At 42.0% G+C, this 19015-nt stretch overlaps 1 protein-coding gene across 1 annotated transcript; it reads left to right on the top strand.

Annotated features, from left to right (window-relative positions):
- Positions 1 to 157: 157 nt before the first annotated feature.
- On the top strand, positions 158 to 3139 carry LOC131674279 (nuclear inhibitor of protein phosphatase 1). The gene is made up of 7 exons (XM_058952869.1): positions 158 to 441; positions 881 to 1005; positions 1193 to 1253; positions 1326 to 1479; positions 1548 to 1768; positions 1859 to 2062; positions 2149 to 3139. Exons 2-7 carry the CDS (start codon positions 977 to 979, stop codon positions 2515 to 2517), a joined length of 1038 nt encoding a protein of 345 aa, XP_058808852.1. The 5' UTR covers positions 158 to 441; positions 881 to 976; the 3' UTR covers positions 2518 to 3139.
- Positions 3140 to 19015: the final 15876 nt, after the last annotated feature.

Genomic DNA, 19015 nt, shown 5'->3' with positions numbered 1-19015 from the left:
TGTATAGTCACTATTGTAGCAGACAAGAATAATTATATTGTACGTATATATCACGCACAAGTGCGGCGACTGGTTGGATAGATGGTGTTACGTTACGTTTACACATACGTATCATTCATTTGTTGTTCCCTATTTCAATGTTCTTCGAATAGACCTATCCCCGAATTATCGACGGCGTCAGTTGAGATACAAAATAAGATAAAGAAAATTAAAATATATATTTTATTTAACACCTGTGAATACAGATTTTATATGAATTGTAGTCATTCAAGAAAAAAAACAAGAAACTTTTCTACCCCTTGGCCAACCTTTATAACCTACTTGTGGTGTATTCAGTGATTCTTCTAACCTACTCTCTTGCTGTTATCGCAAGTTGTTTGCTGTAAAAAGTCATTGTAAATTATATAGATCTGTAATTTTGCAAATTCAAGTGTACACTGGGTAGGTTTTGATATCTTCTGTACTAAACTGTGTAAACTGTGATTAAAATGTTCGAAATTATTGATCAAGGTTGTGATTTCATTGAAGTATTATCAATTATAGTATTCATATTTATTAAATAATTTCATTCATACAAACATTATTTTGTGTAAAAATATTCTAACATCTTTTTATTATACATGCAAAAAAGCTATATTTTTATACTACATCACAGACGTTTCGATCTTTGATTTCAGTAAATGCTTATAGAAGTCGTTAATAGGCTATCAATTTTATTGACAAGTTCATTAATTTGTTTGTTATCAAAAACACATGTAATTATTGTTTAAAGTGTTTTATTAGTATTAAATTATTCCTAATATTTTCTAAAAAAATATTTGTGAATTTAAATATTATTATGATATGATCATATAGTATTAATTTATATTTATGTTTACAGAATTTCACATCATGAAGATTGTTGTTATGAATAATAACATATACCAGATTGGATGTTGATTTTTGTAAGATAGAATTAGTCATAAAAATTAATGACATGGCAAATCATTATGAAGTTCCTAACTGGTATAATTCTTTTAATTTTATTAAAATAAATAAATAATACTTATCAAGATAATATAGGATCTAATTTTTATCACAAATTTTTAATGAATCTAGAACAGAGTTCTTTTGTAGCATAATATTTGATTAAAACCTGAATTTTCTTTTCTTGAATGCTAACATTGTCGATAATTTTCATGTTTTATTATAGGGCAGGTAAACCTCCTGTAGGTTTACATCTAGATGTTTTGAAAAATGATAAATTGATTCAGGTAAATGATCTTGTAGTATTTACTAGTTTTTAATTTTTTTTTCATCGGCTATATTTTAGAAATTTTTTTTAGAAATTGATGGTAGATGAAAAAAAATGTTACTTATTTGGACGCAATCAGCAATTGAATGATTTTTGTATTGATCATGCATCATGCTCAAGAGTTCATGCAGCTCTTGTATATCATAAACATCTCAATAGGGCATTTTTAGTTGATTTAGGCAGTAGTAAGTATAATAAATTAGTAAAAGAATGTTAATGTATAACTTGGCAGAATACATTATTATTATTTTAGCTCATGGGACGTTCATTGGAAATTTACGTTTAGAAGGACACAAACCAACTCAGTTGCCTATCGATAGCACTTTTCATTTTGGAGCATCAACTCGCTATTATATTATACGGGAACGCCCACAGACTGGAACAAGAACAATCATTGATGAGTTAGAGAAAACTAGCGAAGATCAAGATGCTAGTGGATTACTAGGCTTGCCTGAAACTGAAACAGAACTTGATGTAAATACATTAAAAATATCAACATTTTTACACACACACACACACACACACAAAATATTCTTACATCAATAATTTTATTAATTTGTATAGAATCTGACGGAATTTAATACAGCTCACAATCGAAGAATTTCCATGTTGGGCATTACAGATGATGAGATTCATAAGCCTAATAGGAAACGTAAAAAAAAAGGTATTACGTTTAATGATGACGAAGAAGTTATCAATCCCGAAGACGTTGATCCATCTGTCGGAAGATTTCGAAATCTTATTCATACAACAGTTGTTCCTAGCAAAGTTTGTATTGTTTTCATATTATTTTTATGTTCAGTCGTTATTAATAACGGTAATCAATAATCTATCAATATCATATGTCTTTCCAGAGAATGAGAATGGAAGGTGGCTTAATATCATTATCAGAAGATACTCACAATCCTCTAAAACATATGCAACCAACATCAACTACTTCGCAACTGTACCATGACTTGCCCCCAGAACAATTCTCCTCTTCAGTAACTCAAAATAGCTTGTTTTCACCTGGTTTAACGTCTTTAACATCTAGGTTAGGTATTGCTTTACCAAATCCCGCTCCAGAAGTGGAGATGACAACTAATCAAATGCAGGCTGAAGTAGCTGAACCTGCAGCTGAAACTTCAAATACGGTTGAAGGATATATGTTAGAACCAAAGAAGAAGAAATATGCAAAGGAGGCATGGCCAGGAAAGAAGCCATTACCTTCTCTCTTAGTTTAATGTTTTCCTAGAAAATAACTTTTTTTACTCTACAAATGTAACTTTAAGTGTGTCTGCTAAACGAATTAATCTTTCATTGAAATATCGTATGAAACAGTAAGCTTATATTCATAAGCAAAATTATTCCAATATTATATTTAATACTTTATGATTTCTTGAAAAGTATAATTCAATTCTTGTAAATACTGTTAAAATTTTTCAATAAAAAGTTTCTGTAAATATTTATATGTAATTAAGAGTAATTAAGAGATGCACATGAACAACTTTTAATTCACGTGCTAAAGTATTTTTACAAAACTAATTATGTAAATGACTACTGAAAAATGTATATCTTTTCAGTATTTTAGATTATAAACAGTATATCAGCTCAAGAAACTCACATGAATTTGAGTTGAAACATCTCAAATTTACTTTTGTATTCATTATAGAAATTTAGTGAAAAGGCTTGGGTAAAATTTGAGTTTTTATTATTAAAAAATATTAAACATGGTTTAATTTGTAATTAAGATGATTAAAAAACTGTAAATTATTTCTAAAATAATTGTAATTTTTCTATTAAAAAAGTCTTTGATACTATCTATTATAAATCGAGCAATGAGGAGAATATTATGATTTGCAATTTTGAATAAAAGAAATATCCAAACTAAAAAACGATTTTGACTACGTTAACTCATTTATATTTTAAATAGCTTCATATTTAGTTTTATTTTAACAAGTGTACACTTGTGTGGTAACAGATTAAGACGGAAAAATTGAAAAATGAAAGGAATTCGGAACTTTACAAAATTTATTATAAAACTGACGAATAAGGTGTATATTGAACGCATATTGCAGATTATAATATCAACTATTGAAATAAATTCAGTTTCTGATATTATTTTCTAAAATAATAAATGAAAAATGTATGTCTATAATAATTACAAGTTATGATAATGTTAGAACTATCTCAGATAAGTTTTAAATCGTTTGTCAATTTTTATTATAATATAGAGTAAGGTAATAGCGTCATCGACCATGTCTTAATAGGTATATCCATCAAAGGCAATTCAAACCCAGATAATATTAATATAGAATGTTCTAGGATATGTACGTATTACACTTGCAAATAAATATATATTTATTGGCGTTGAATCATCAAAAAATAACAATATTTTAAAAGTTATACAATAAAGAAAATAACTTATTAAACGATTATCCGGAAAAATAATAATTGTATCAATATGCAATCCTGAAAAAAAGAATCGTAGAAAAATATAGGATCAGAATTACGTCCCATATGAAATTCATATGATTAATCATGGTGAATCTTCCAAAAGTTTTGTCTTCATTTCCTATTGGAAATTTTTATTTTCCAACGAATATATATAGGAATTACGATAAATTTCCGCCGTTTGTGAGAAATGATTTCTTACTGTGCATCTAGTGGAAGATAACTGAACTATGCTGTCGATAAGATTAACAATGTAGATTTCTGTTTTACTGGTTTATAAACTTATTGGATTCACTGATTGAACAATTTGAATGGTTAGATTAATATTAATTAAAACATTTTAACAATAAAATTCGAATTATAACGAAGAATAATTTATTAATGCAACATTTACTTACTGACGCAGAGCAAATATACAATATATAATTTTGATTACACATAAAAAATAAATTATTATAAATTGAAACGTAAATCGAACAAAACTATTAAAATCAATTAGTTTGTTGCTTCTTGACATTACAATAATATATTGAAGAAATATCTTTTAACGGTAATATTGGTAGATATTACAATAACTTAAGCACATACTGAACTCTGTGCACACATCGTAAATCCTAAGTAAAAGTATAAAGTTTAAGCACATATCATTTCATAGTGTCGTATAATTTCATTTCCATTAATTGATTATAATTCAAAATGAAAACCTCTATAAAAATTAATAGGGTACTGCACTCTGGCAGCTTAATGTATCGTTAAATAGGAAATTAAATAAATCAGGAAATAACTGACACAAAGTAAATTCTCGTCAAAACAGTAGCAGTATTATTATATTAGCAGTTGCATTGCGTTCGCAGGAGGCTGAAAAGTGCATTCGAACAATTGATATTAACTGAAGCTCGCCGCGAAAATCATAAACGCGGAATAAATTTAAAATAAACGGTGCGTGAGCTTAACAGCGTAAAAATTGAGCCATGAGCCCGGAATATAATCGCCGTACGCTGTTCTCTCTCTTTCTCTCTCTCTCTTTCTCTCTCGCTCTTTCGCGATGAAAAAGTAAAACGTGTTGGTCGGCGAACTCGCCCTCCGCCCCGTAAATCCGCGGAAATGGAAAACTTTTAACGACTGGCAGCCGGCGCGCGCTCGTGTATCGAGCCGGGGATGAGATCGCAGCCGCGAAAAGAGCTTTGCCCGATTGGGAACAATGCCGACGCGGGAAAAATTGATAGACCACTTCCGCCATTACCAAGCTGCGAAGCGAAAACGAGAGAGATAGATAGAAAGTGGACGATTCCAATTTGGCCGAGCTTCCTTCTTCGTCCTCGTCGCCACATTTTCCCCTACCGCACTCGTCTTTTGTCACGAGCAACGGCCCTTCTCCCCGCACGCTCTAATAAGTATGCCAACTTTATAGAAAATAAAAGTCCGTCTCTGCCCTCTTCGCGATACCGGCTTGTTGCACTCTTCTATATACACTTCACTCGCAGTGCGTATAGCGGAACTGATTCCCATTTGCTGATAAAAGCGGTCGAGGCAAGAGATTCGCATCTTTGGCAGAGCTTTCTCTTCTTCCCCTCCCGGTCCTTTAACGCAAACTCCGCTGACCTTCGGCTAGTTGACAAAAAGTTCCGTCTGCAGCTGATTCCCAAAGAAACATCCTCTTCGGACTAGCCACGTCTCTCCACGTCTCGCCCATTTCATAAATCAGTCGATACAGTCAATAAACAACGAAGCCCGACTGTTGACATTGTTGTCGCGAGGGTACAGCGCAATAAAAGTAGCAAAAAATGCGAAAACCAAAGCGCACTTGATTAATCCAATAAGAAATCCCAATAGCCCTGGCCACATCGCGAGTGCTGCAATTCGCGGCGTGGCGTAATAGCATACAGTGCGGGTAAACGAGATCAATTCCGGTAGAGCGCTCGCGTATACATACTCGCGCACACAGCTAATTAGCCTTACATTACCGTGAAATAGCATGGACCAGTAATTGAGATTGGCAATTTCGGACGTGTGCAGTGTGCTCGGCTACCCGGTTTCTCGCGTTTGGCAAGAACCAAGGCACAACGGACCAAGACACACCTACGCAGAGTTGGCTCAAGGGAGCACGTCTTTTTTTCTCTTTGCTTGATATTTTCTCAAGGGAGACGCGAGAAGGCAAAATGGTTTTCGATAGCTTCCCACCTTCATCCCCGACCCCTTGTACGCCTCACTGCGGGTGTATTTGCCGTTCATTATTAATTGCTCGCAAGACCAAACACGAGATTCTCTCGACGTTTGCTGGGCAGACTCTGGCCCGTGCGGGCAAGTATCGGCTGTTCCAATGGCTTGTCTCACGCTCAAAAACCGCTCGTGTCATTTGCATTGGGCTGCTCCGTGGAAGATTTAGGGCTCGTAGGGCGATACGCTGAATAAATCACGACTCGAGGCTGCGGGCGCGCGCGCGTAGCCGAGGATATACAATCGAATGAAAAGCCAGTTCCGAGACGATGCTTCACGAGTATCAAAGACTTTCCAAAGCTGCACGCATCCGCATTCAGACCCCATCTCGCGCACGCACTTGGCTGTATATTGTATATTTTTTGGCGACGCAACTTTCACGGCTGTTGTAGTCGAAAAGACGGCAAAACTCTGTGGGTCGCGAGGCTAAGCAGGAACTCGTAATAGCAAAGAAAAGAAGAAAAACTCATAAAAGCTCGGGGAAAGCACTTTCGTATGGCTAACCGGTCATTCCGTAAATTACGCGACCCGTTGAGAAACTAACGTAAACCACGTAACACGAGTACGGGCGAACGCGCAGATGCCGGCCAGTGTCAATAATTCACCATCGAGCCACGCGTCTTCGAGAATCTGGCCTTTGTCAAATCATGTTCTTTTTTTCACGCGCGTATACGCCAGTCGAATTTATCATCCGGAAACAAGCGACCCCCTCCCTCTTTTTTCTGTCTAGCCCTCGCGAGATGACCCACATTTCCTTGCTCTCTCGCGACTTAGCCCAGATCTCTAAATAGCCCGTATATGTGCACCGTACATGTAAACGTAGACGATATGTTCTACTCCGCAGGCACATAAGGATGACCCCGTTCTTTGTCATACAGTCGGAGGGATAAGACGAATGCCAACGGGACTAGAGCTCGCGTTGAATTGGAAAAAGGAGGGCGGCAGAGGAGCGTTTAATCTAGCGCCGTGCCGGACACTGCTCTATCGTGGCAAATCGAACGGAATTCAATGAGAGGGTCGGAGTGCCATAATAGCTGGAATCCGGACGGGCTGTCGTGATGCAAAGCGAAATCCGCGACTGCACGCTAATCGATACGAAAGAAGCTCCGAAAGCTATTCGAACACAGCCCTTCCTCCTTGTTAAGCTGCGGAAGCTTTCCTCTTCGCGCCACTAGCCCACCTGCGCGTATAGGTCTCTGTATACGTGTGCAAGCGTGATTTCCGAGCCTGCCAAGGGGACGATCGAGGTGGAGGGCGCTGGTAACACATTTTTCCGAGGGCCTCTTAATTACGCGCCGCTCTCTCGGCTCGGCGTGTATATTGATTTTATTCGTGTAACGACGCCGTGCCAATAAATCTCCGAAAGGGCGACAAAACGCGTGCGCGCCCTTTTGTTTTTTTTTCCCGTCGCGCGACAAGGAAGGCAAGTTGGGCATGATTTGTACGAGCACTCGCGCACGGCTCCTATTGATTTTGATGGATCGGCCATTGTTATTGGATCCGCCGTGATTCATGGCACCTGGCAACGAGCGAACGAATCGCGAGTCTTAATTCGCGGCGTGATTGCGTAGGGATGCGTCGCAGCTTGGCCGCCAAGAGGAAATGACTATAGGCTGGACGCGTGGCGCGGAAGTAACGGGGCGTGACCGTAGGGCGAATCGTCACCCGCGTTCGGCGCCGGCCTCCAGAGCTCCTTCGCGATGCGCCTGTACGTGTATGCGCGCGCGCGTATATCCCAGTTTTAACTAATATTTTATGGGCTATCGATGCTCGATGTAACGCGGGGTGCACGTACGTCAAGCCTGTGTTTTTATTGCGCATTGGATCTCACGGACATTTTCCTGGGATGCGAGCTGAAATTGTAAAGTTGTCTGAAACGCTGAAACAATGATAAAAATGTAGGCGTCATGTCACGTCTATACTCTTAGCGCATCAGATGATTCCATATTTTTTATTAAAAAATATTTGTACCGAGCTGAATTAATAGTGACTTAATGCGTGCATGTCCAAATCACATTCATATTTGCCATGCGTGCGGACATTTCGCTTGTAATCGGAATGTTAGAACTGAATGGAGAAACTACGAGTACGTGAATTTTGGCGATGTATCGTATATATTTTGACGTGTGAAAAAAGCGAAGTAAAGTATAAGGAAAAATCGGATCGACAAAGAGCTAGCGAGTAAAGCAAGTATTTTCGGCATAACGCCTGTGCGTAAATCAGGCGAGCAACAATTACCGCACAAGGCAAGAGACGCTCAAGCATTGAGCAAATCGCTTGTGCCGAGGCTAAACGGGCCGAGAAAACTAAACTCTGTCTCCATTGCGCGCCTCGGTGCGGCTCTTGCGTGAAATACGAAGGGCTCGAAGTACTGCGAAGAAGAAGCAGAGGAAGACGAAAAGAAACAAGAAAAAGAGCGAGGGCCATACCCAAAGAATCTATTATTCGGGGAAAAGGGACAGCAGGGGAACGGGACAAGCCCGAGATAGAGTTCGATTCCGGGGTTGGCGCTTTCGCTTCGAAAATCAGATTAGCAAGAATTTATAGGGCCACTCTTGGCTTGTTCAGCGAGCGAGCGAGCAGTCAATTAATGCGCCTTCCGATCGCCTAAGGCTTCACGTACTCCGACTCCTTTTTAGAGAGAGAGTGGAAAAGGGGTATGAAGGTCTGAGCCTATTAGCAAGGCGCGGACTATTGTTAGCACGCTCGCGCCGATTGATTGCGCTACTTTGCGGCCGAGCAATATTCTCGGCCCGAAAGGGGTTACTTCCGATAATGTGATTTTGCCTTTTGACCGCCCAGCAGCTGAGCCTTCATCGTTAGGGTTTCTCTTTCTCTCTCGCTCTCTCTCTCTCTCTCTCTCTCTCTGTCTCGATCTGCGAGTGAAGTTATTGTGATTCGTGCGATAATGGAGCCTGCTAGGGCTTTCCGTTCTCGAAATAATGGAGCTCATTCAGAAAATTTGTCAATTACTCAAGTTTTTAATGGCTAACCTGATTATTTGAATTTGGAGGCTTTCTGAAATGTTCTAAATATCGTTACAGACATAAATTGATTGTCGGCCTCAAAAGTAATTACATTTTTTAAAAAATCATCGTAAAGACTTGCATTTCATCGTAGCTCGTGCGATATTTCTTTGTTTGAAAAACATGCGCTCCGGGCACGCGGATTAAAATTCAGACACCGTACGAAATTTCAATCAGAGACGAAAAGCGAGGGCGGCGGGCGAGCGAGCGCAAGTGTCCCAAACGACGAGTCCGTGAAAAAGCGTCTGTTAAGAAGTATAAAGTCGAGGCCCCCGAGGAAAAGTTTCTCAATCGAAGGCAGGGGAATGAATCTCGTTATCCGCCATGCCAGATTACCATCTTTAGGTCTCTCAAGAGGGTTACAGTAATGAAACGCGCATTATGATCTCGCGGCTTTTTTCTTCGATTTCGCCGCGTGTCACGGGAACGCCGTCTACAAATCGGCTTGAAAACGCTTATGGCTTTGACGTGTATACCATTGATATTTTACTGCGTTGCGCGTTAAGAGTAACAGAGGATAAGCATAAAGCTAATTAGTATCTTTTGTTTCTCAAAGCATCTAATTATGCATGAAGACTGTTTCTGTAAGTTTTAAAGTATCTCAATTCCGCGAAAGTTAATTAAGGCTTCCACTCGCTGGAATAAGCTAGTTCAATTTAGACGTGTTATACGCACAAGCGCAGTCGCAATAGAAATAAAAGCTAAAAAAAGAGAATCGTCGAGGGAGTTACGAGCTTTTTCCATTCGTGAAAAGCGAAAGAGTGATTCGGATAAAAATGGGCTTTTTTGACTCATTTGCGAGCGTCACGTCCACGAATTTCACGCCACATTTGCCTATCAAGTCCTCTCTCTCTCTCTCTCTCTCTCTCTCTCTCTCTCTCTCTCATCCCAATGAAAAAGCGCGGTTTCCTGATAAACTTTTCTCTTGCGGATATACATATATAGTCTTTGCTGGCTCATTAGCGGAAATTGAGATTTTCGACGACAAAGTCAATCGGAACTAAGGATTGGATTTCTTTTTTCTTCGCTCTCTCTCCCCCTCTTTCTCACCTCTCCCTCGCACAAATAAAATTTACACTCTCTTCGTTAATTGACTTTGAAGTTTGACATAAGCGACAGAAAAGTAGTTTCGGCAAGAGAGATAAATAATGTCAGAGAAAGTGTAATAACGGCTTAACGTACGTCCGGGATAACAAGGGGCTCCTGATTAATGTCCTTCAAGCGTAAGGGACGTCGACAATACGTTACCGATTATCCGCAAATAAGTGCGCGGGGACACTTTTTCACGGACAGGTGCACACCCAACGACGGATAGCTGAGTGGACTCGCGGGTGGAGGAATTTTTTTTTTCGCACACGACGGCACTGAGAGAGGGCGAATACTGGATCGCTCGACTGGACTTAAATTTTCTCGTTTTTCATGGCACACCGTATAGTGGAAGGGGGGTGACTTCATTTCGCGCGTCACGTTTCTTTGATTGTGCAAATTTGTTTTGCTAAAAAATGTCAATCAATTATTGAACTTACGGCTGATAGTTCACCGTCGTCACATTTCATGCATACGTTCATGAATTGAAATCATTCGTATGTACATTTGCAAATCAAGATGTTATCTTAGACTTTGAAAGAGAAACGACACAAGAACACAAGCACACGTAGAACAAAGTTTGCCTGCTTGTGTTTAAATCACTGTGAAACAAAGTTTATTTGTCACCGACCTATCCCTCAACGTCGTTCTGCTCTACGACAATATGCCAAACTCCACAAAGCGACTCCAACACCCTTGCTAGATCAGAAACATCTCAAGCTTGTGTACGACAAGAGCCTACATTGCGGCCGAGCAATTGAACCATCGATTGTCCACTATCACGTGCGCACGTAAGAATTCGGTCGTTACATCCTTTGTCCAGAGAATAATATTCGTTCAAATATTTAAAGGGATCAGCTCAAGTTGAACAGTGCTATTTTTAAATCTTCTTCATTGCGCTATAAAAACCTAATAGGCAAATCTTAATAAAACTTTCTCCATCTTAAAATAGGCTAAAATTTGATTTCTTTGTAAACTTAAAAATCTCAATCATATTCCCAATCGGGTTACTGTTTGCATAATATCTTATTTTGTATACAAAATTTCATTTTTTATGCTTTTCCAAACTTTAAAGTGAACTAAAATACCTTTGAGATACCTCATTTTCTTTGCTGCAATTTTTCACTCTATAGTGTAGGAAATCGCTTTAAAAATAATTGTTTTTTCACGTTTTGAAAAATCACTTTCTAAAAAAATTATTAGAAAAAAAAATTCAAAATTAAAATTGAATGATTTGAAAAAATGAAAGAATCATTTATTTGAAAAACTTAAAATGATTTTCATTCGCTCTCACATTCAGAAAAGCGTGACAAATAAATTGTTTTCTAAAAATAAAATTTCTTACTCGTATAAATGGTAATTTGCACGGGATCCAAGCTTTTGCGTCCAAGTGCGTGGCATAATAAATACGACAATGAAATCTCTCGGTTTTCTCCTCGAGGCTTGCCGTTCAAGACATAGCTTCGGTGCGCACGATACTAATTGGCCGGGTTAATCGCGCTCCCTTGAGTTTTCTCCGAGATTTATAGGCCTCGCGCGCGCATACGGATTAGCGCGTCAACCACACAACACTGCCAAGAGCGAGCGCCGATATTAACGTCTTATACGTCTTCTTCTTCTTCTTCTTCTTCTCCTTCGCCCTCCTTCTCTTCCTCCTTGGTATCCTTTGCCCGATTGCGCCAAGTTTACGCCGAGCTTTTAACCCCCTTCGCTGCTACACTGCCTTTACCACCCCCTCTTGGTCTGTCAGATTTGTCATTGTTCAAGAGCAAGTTTCGCTCAGAGGGGGAGAGTCACGTCAACGATAAGACGCTCGACGAGCTTTTAGATGGATGTTTCGTGAAATAACGTGGTTTTGTTATTTTTCATTTATCAAAGCCAGAATTAAATTATCACCAAGGATTTTTCATTTTTATATTGGAAATACCAGTATCGCATCGTTCGTGAAAGACAAAAAAATTGAACATTATTTTCTGTTCGGTGCCAAATGAGAAAAGAAAAACGGCTGTTCACGGCACAGCCGCGAAACAACGGGTAAAAAACGTATTTCTATGACGTCGTTCAGGCAAACTGCACGATCGAGAGCTATTTTATTGAGACGAGGAAAATCGCGCCGCAATAGTCGTTGCCGTAGGTGATAATTCATGCTCCAGCGGTTATCGCCGCAGCGTGTAACTGAAAAGCGAAATATCCGGCTCCTGAAATGGAAGAATTTTATGCCGCTTTTTAAAGCATATTCTTCCTTTTTTTCTGCTCTCTTTTTCGACCAACCGATTTGTACGATCTTATTTATGATAAATCAAGAAGATATGGGATTTGGAGGAGCTCATCCGACCGAGTAAGAACTTTCAATTAGCCATGAATATTTGATCAGGAATAGCAAGAGAGAGAGCAAACTGTCGAAGGGCAACTCTGGAGCTGAAAATTCAGCAGGACGACGTCGCCTATCCAAACAAGCTCCGAACCCAGGGAAAAAAAGGATCGGGAATCAAAAGTTCCGAAGCTTCCGAAAAGCGACAAGTGCAATTAATAATGGAAAGCCCGTATAGAGCGCAGGGCGTAGCTATTGGACACGAAGACTGAACGGGATCGTCGCGTGACGCGACACACAACAAACAGACGAGAGGGTTTTGGCAATTGAACGAACCGCGACATGTTAAACTACTTCAGTCCTCCCGAGGGACGAAGCTCAAGCGGAAACAAGCTGCCTGTGATGATTGCCCCACGCGTCCTCTGTATATCACTGTGTACGCGTGTGTCTGTGTGCTCTTTCCCGACGTTCATGTTCCTGTGCCTGATGGGATAAAATTTGCTGCTGACTCAAGCGCGGACTCCGATGATGTGGGCTGCGCTCCGCTAGCTTCCAATTTCATAATTAATTCGAAAATCCTTCACTCGCGGTTGTCAAACTACCTTGCTATTTTACGTTATTTCTGGAATTTCCATTGTTTTGTCAACCTAACATCCTTCCTTTGTTTTTCACGGTATCAAACGAAGACAAGGTACGGTACAAATTACGGACAAGACACGGTATCAAGGAAGACAAGCTCGACGGCTAGCGTGCTCCTTCAGCGATACAGAAAGCAAATCAGGTAGACAATTTGCATTCATAATCCGCCTGCGATCAGCGCATGAATTAATAAATCGTCGGAGCAGCTTCTATGCAAAGTGTCGAACTGGGGTGTGCGGGCACTAGCAGCGTAACATTCTGCACGGACGCACGCACACGCACACGCACGCGAGGGTGTGAAAAAAATGGCGGGCTGCCCTTGTCAAATATTCATGAAAGCAAGAAGGAGAGAGAGAGAGAGAGAAAGAGAGAGAGCGTGCGATCTTCCGAAAAAAATTCTCCTTACACGTAGCTATAGGGCAGATTTTCACGGAGCTATGCGTATGTGCGCTCGCGCGAGGGATGAAACTTTCTGGACTATCTTCGGATAGAGAGGGCAGGGGCGAGGATGTGGCATATGGCGAGAAGATTCGTGAAAAGAAAAACTACAACTTGTCGAATCTCGTGGCGCAGTTGCATGCAACGCGATACGGTCGCCGCGGCGACGCGCACATCATCAATCACACGGCGAGCGCGCAACAAGGAGCCAAAGTTTATCAATTGTTTGACCGAGTTCGCGCGATAAATTCAATTAATCTCTGGGAGTCAAAGGGCACAGAGAAAGTCGAAAAATTTCTTTCACCTGATCATTCCCTTTGCCGCGGGTGATAAGAAAGGAGGCAAGATCGCTTAATAAAGGGAAAAGACTGTGCCGTACGCAAGAGCCCGCGCCCTCATTTTTCACGCGTCCGCACTTATGCCCTGCGGCCACGGTCCTCGTCCCTTCGGAACTAATCTCGGAATAGTCATTTCTCACGTGCGCGCGAGGGAAGAAAATATATCGAGAGGGTCGACAGTTGGAGCGGCGGCGGACTAAACGCGCGAAATTGCCAATGTCATTTCTTCGCCCTCGACTGTATGACACCGGTTAGCCAAAGTGATACACTGCCACCTCCTCTCGGCCCTTCGGCCGATTACGCGCTTTCTTTTTTAATCAACGGGCCTTCCTCCGACTCGCCCGCCCTGTCATTATCGCCCGGGTTATGCTGCCACCAAGAGACCCAGATTTTCGGGATTGCGTCGCTCTTTTGTGCTCGAGCTTTATTAAAAGCCCGAATGTTCTCTTGCTCTCGAGCTTTTCAAAGAGCTTTGAATATGCTAAGAAGACAATATATGGATAATTTCTATCAGTCGTCCTACGCGCCAGTCACTTGATTAGCGCTATCTATTCGCGTTGGCGTTCGTCTAGTCTCAAGTTAGGATTATAGAGCCAAATCATCCGATATAGATATAATGATATTGGCTGTAGACATCGCCTTATTGCTTTTCGTGACACGGCATAAAACTAACTTCCCATAAGTTATTGAGCGATCGCCATTCTCACTGCCTGGCTTAGATTTGCGTCATTTTTACTTGGCCTTTATTAAAAGTTGGATGTGCTCTCGCGAGCTTTCTAAGTAAATATGCTAATAAGCTGAGATGCGTATGAAAAAACGCTGACAATTTCGCCGACGTGGCGCTTTCTTGCGAGACTGTCAGTGTTATCGCTTCCCTTACTTGAACGGCTGAAACATTTCCATACTCGTGAAGCACACTGCAGTTTTCCGTGAAGCGAATGGAAAGTTTTCCATTCCAAAGTGTTTCAATAGAAATACAGCTTATAAAATTACTGCGACACTGCGCGTCGGACAAAGGGCAATGTATACTTGAAAGATTTCTGCTTCCGATATCGGCCATAATTACCGATGAAAATGATCGCATTGACGCTTGGCGACCTAGCACTCGTTTTCCTTTTCTCTGAAGAAAGCTCTCTCGCGGCAATCCATTCGCTTGCCGAAAGTGAGTTTGCGCGGGTGCTGGCGCACGTATCGAAATAAACGAAGCACGAAAAAGCGAGTCGATATAAATGATAAATTAATACATTCCGGGTCCCATTATCAGGCTCTTGCGATGGTAAGAAATCATGCCCACTCTCTCTCTCTCTGCAATTTCCCCAAGCCTAGCTCGTATAAATACAAAGTAGCCGCATGCAATAAACATAAGCATAACAAGGACGCCTGCGGAATAGCCAAAACGCATATTATTCGACCGTTCACGTAATACCCACTTAAGCCAGTGGAACGCGGAAATTTTTCCTCGTGGTATAATAGCTATTGGCAATGGAAATAAAGTAAAACTTCCAAACAGATATGGTCGTTTCCTCGCTCTCGTAAAGTTTCGTGAGCTCGAGCCCGCGAAGATTAAATCGCCACGCACGTCGGCAAACAAGTGTTGGGCCGCGCCAGTGTCCGAAGGCCGCTCACGTTCGGAAGACAGTCAAAAGGAGATAACAGGTGCGAGAGAAAGCGAGCTTGCAACTTTGGCCCGCTCTCTTTCTCCCCTTCGCTCTTGCATTTAAACGTCGGATTTTCCCGGCCCCGCATAAATCCTTACCTGCCGCTGTCTTCATTCTTTTTCGGCTGCCAATATCTACGTGCTACCTGCGGGGGCAGAAGAACGGTGTTTCAAAACAGATCGCGAACCGATAAATTATCGAGCTTGTCGCCGAGATTGAAACTGGAACGCGCTCGCGCGTCCGCCGGAGAGATATTCGTATTCACAACGACGAAGGCGGGCGGCGAGAGAGCGTGCATGTGGCGACGACGGATATGAACGGAGTGACACGCGGTGCATTTCAAAAGAAATAGGTTTTCTTTTCTAAACGCTTCGAGAGCACACGCGTGTTAGAAAGAAAGAGCGAGAGAGAGAGAGAGAGAGAGAGAGAGCAACGGGAAAAACTCCCTCCCCAGCGTTATTTACGAGATTTATACTATTTCCGTGATGCAGCTTACGCGTAAGAGCTTGCTCGCGCACAACACATGCCAAAACTGTATCCATCATATGGGAATGACTCCGAAGAAAATGCTGCGCATGGAGGATTGCCAGAAATGATGTATCATTTGGCAAAATTATATCCGTGAGATTATAGCCAGGCGTCTTTGCGTCGTAGCAAATTTGCCTCGTGTAGCGAGGCCAGCATTTCTTCCGCGACGTTACAATTTCATAGGTAGGCTTCCATTGTACTGCACAGGTGCATTAATTTCGGCTAAAAAATGGAATTCTTCGAAAGAATTGCCGCAGCTGTCTTCAAAATTCGACACCGATGAAGCTCTGCAAAGGATTTTTCAATAATCGATCCAATTTCTAAATAAATCTCGCAGCATCGCGTCGGAATAACTCACGCAAACACGATTTCGCTCCAACTCCGGCATCAAAGAAACTTAAGCTTAACGACGAAACGATTCCATAAAAGTCAACTCTTGAAAAATGCGCTGCGACACTAGCAGCAGCAGAAGCAGTAACAGACTTCGCGATCCGCTGTTGGAAAAGTCTGTCGTCGTAATAGTCGAATCCTTTTTTCGAAATTGTCGAGCACCAGCGACGCTCCGATAAGCAAGAAGTAATTGAGATTAACGATCGAGATCGCGCGAAGCTTAAGGGGAGCTCACGACCCACTGACAGCAAAAGGATGACGGCCGATCGATCAGCTTACATATATACGCTGCGCTAGCTGCAAAAACTGTCAACCAATACGTATCAAAAGGGATCACCCCCGAAATGGTTTGTACTTTTTGCCGTGTCGGTCTTACTACTTTCTTTTGTGCAATCCATGCAGTCTTGGATTTCTTTGGCTTACAGGACAAATTGGATATCACACAGACCTCACGAAAAATATATCTCACTAGGTAAATTCAGAGAATCCTGGGTGTGAGCTCACGCAGTCGACAATTTCAGTAGGCAACTGCACTTCCCAAACAATACTCAGCAATTTATCACGTTGATTAAAACGTAACGTTTGTACGAAAAAAGATAAACAATAAAAAGCCGACAATCCATATCAATCTCGAAAATATAATGATCCGTATCAAGTTTCCATGTCCTCTCGATCAAACGCCTAAAAAAAAAGGAGAATAGAAAGGAAAAGGAACACAATTGAAAGAACGATCAGAAAATTTTTAACGAGCGTCATAAATAACGGCGCGTGCACGTTGAACATCCCCTGAATCCGCGAGGGAGATTCTCAAAAAGTCATCGAGCGCCGTCGTCGCCGCAGCGCGACAAGCCGGATCATTAGGTACAAGTGAAGAGCGAGTCTCCCGCTGCGGGGCCCGTTTTTCGGCGCATATAGCGTAGCAGCTGCGCGACGCCGTCGCGCTCGTAAAATCTCGACGAGCGCTTTCCGTTTTAAATAAGCAGATGTACGTAAAAAAAAAAGAGGTCAAACGAGGCGCGTCGATTGAAATTCGCTCGACGAGAGAGCGGCGATGCCGGGCGCGAAAAATCAGCAGCGTCGTTACACGACGGTTTTTCAAAATCGCGCGAGTTCGTGGAAAAGCCGGAGTAATTCGCTGCACGATAAGCGCTAAGAGCCTCGTGCGTGGCAATAAAAAGGCCGATAAATAACTGTAGCTAAGAGCCGTGCAGCGCACACGCATACACACACTCTTAATTCGCGCGCTCTCCGTTTGAAAAAAAGTGATAAATCGCGCGGCTAGAGATGCAAAATCGCGAGCGTGCGCAAGTGCAATGAAAGTGCCATTTGGCGCAGCGGACACGCAGAACGAGAGAGCCCCAAAGGACTACTCGTGCTCCGAATATAATTTATCGCGCCCCACGCGCGACCGACCAGGGGAGAGAGAGAGAGAGAGAGAAAGAGACAGACAGACAGAACGCGCAAACGACACGAGACACGGGATAAGAAAGTTCTCTCCGCGAGCAGAGAAAAGGTAGTTCGTTGAGATGCCGCCAGTGTATGGTCGTTTTAGCCAGCAGGATTTCGCTGTGTTTTACCGAGGTGCGCAAGGGTTGCCTTCTTTGAATGTCGATAGATTCAGTCTCGTCCACGCTGTCGCCGCGCGACTGTGCTTTTTCAGCTTTTCAACGTCTAATTACGAACGTTTCTGTTTGTGCCTCGCAATCCTCTTTGTCCTAGCTCGAGTACATTGATTCCGAGTAAGAAGCTGCTTGTTTTTAAATCAAGATAGCAAATCTATATAAAACTCGATAAAAGCAATTATACCATGCTCCCAATTCAATTTCACGTCATATGATGTTTTCGCTATCGATTCCACGCGAAAACACGAACGTTCCTCGAAGCCAATCTACGCGAGGCTCGATTCTTAATTGCATTTTGTTGGGCTTTCTTGCGCGTAGGAAGATTAAACTTGATAACACACATCGGGAATTTCCGGGGAATGAATAAACGTTTAATGGGAAAAACGGAAAACGAAAATCTGATAAAAGAGATTTATCCGTGCAGAGCGCGTATCGGATTGACGCAAGGAAAAAGTACACAGGGCTCGCGGTATCACGTGAACTTGGGCTGTGCGCGCGGGCACGCGGAATACAGCGAACAATGCAAGATAGATGGGCTCTCTCGTCTTTTCATAGGCGCGCCGTTGCAACGAGCGCCTTTCAAGACTCCATCGTCCGTCGAACAAGCACACATAGCGGCGCGCGCGTACTGCTTGCTCGAGTGTCGCCATTAGCTCGGATCGACAATGGAGATATTTGGTGAGTGGCGAGAGAGCCGCAAAATAAAACAACGGCCATCCCTTTGTCCGCGCGCACCCCAAACGGAGGATTCATAAAGGCGCGGCGTCGGCGCAGCTCAGCGCAGCTCGGCGCAGCGCGCGCGCGCCCACTCGTGTTCGACGACGCGCGGATTATGTTGTTTTTTTGCGGGGCCACTCGACTCGAGTGTCACTCCGCGATCGCTTATCGTTTACTTTGAATTAACGCTCCAGCACATGCCGCGCCACGCATGTCCTCATCATCCCTGCTATTTTCGCAATCTGCTGCTCCTTCTCACGAGCTTGCTGCTCGATCGATACGACGGTTTCATTTGCCGCCTCGGTTTTTCTCCAATTT

The sequence above is a fragment of the Phymastichus coffea genome, unplaced genomic scaffold (assembly GCF_024137745.1).
Source record: "Phymastichus coffea isolate CEN01 unplaced genomic scaffold, Cenicafe_Pcof_1.1 PCOF00225, whole genome shotgun sequence".
Taxonomy (NCBI): domain Eukaryota; kingdom Metazoa; phylum Arthropoda; class Insecta; order Hymenoptera; family Eulophidae; genus Phymastichus; species Phymastichus coffea.
Note: the sequence above shows the minus strand (reverse complement) of the source record. Positions and strands in the feature narration are given on the sequence as shown.

Excerpts from the sequence above, each read along its gene's own strand:
- LOC131674279 (XM_058952869.1), top strand. The coding sequence starts at position 977 with ATGGCAAATCATTATGAAGTTCCTAACTG. Across the intron at positions 1,006-1,192 it reads CATTATGAAGTTCCTAACTG|GGCAGGTAAACCTCCTGTAG; the intron begins GTATAATTCTTT and ends GTTTTATTATAG. Across the intron at positions 1,769-1,858 it reads AAACTGAAACAGAACTTGAT|AATCTGACGGAATTTAATAC; the intron begins GTAAATACATTA and ends TAATTTGTATAG.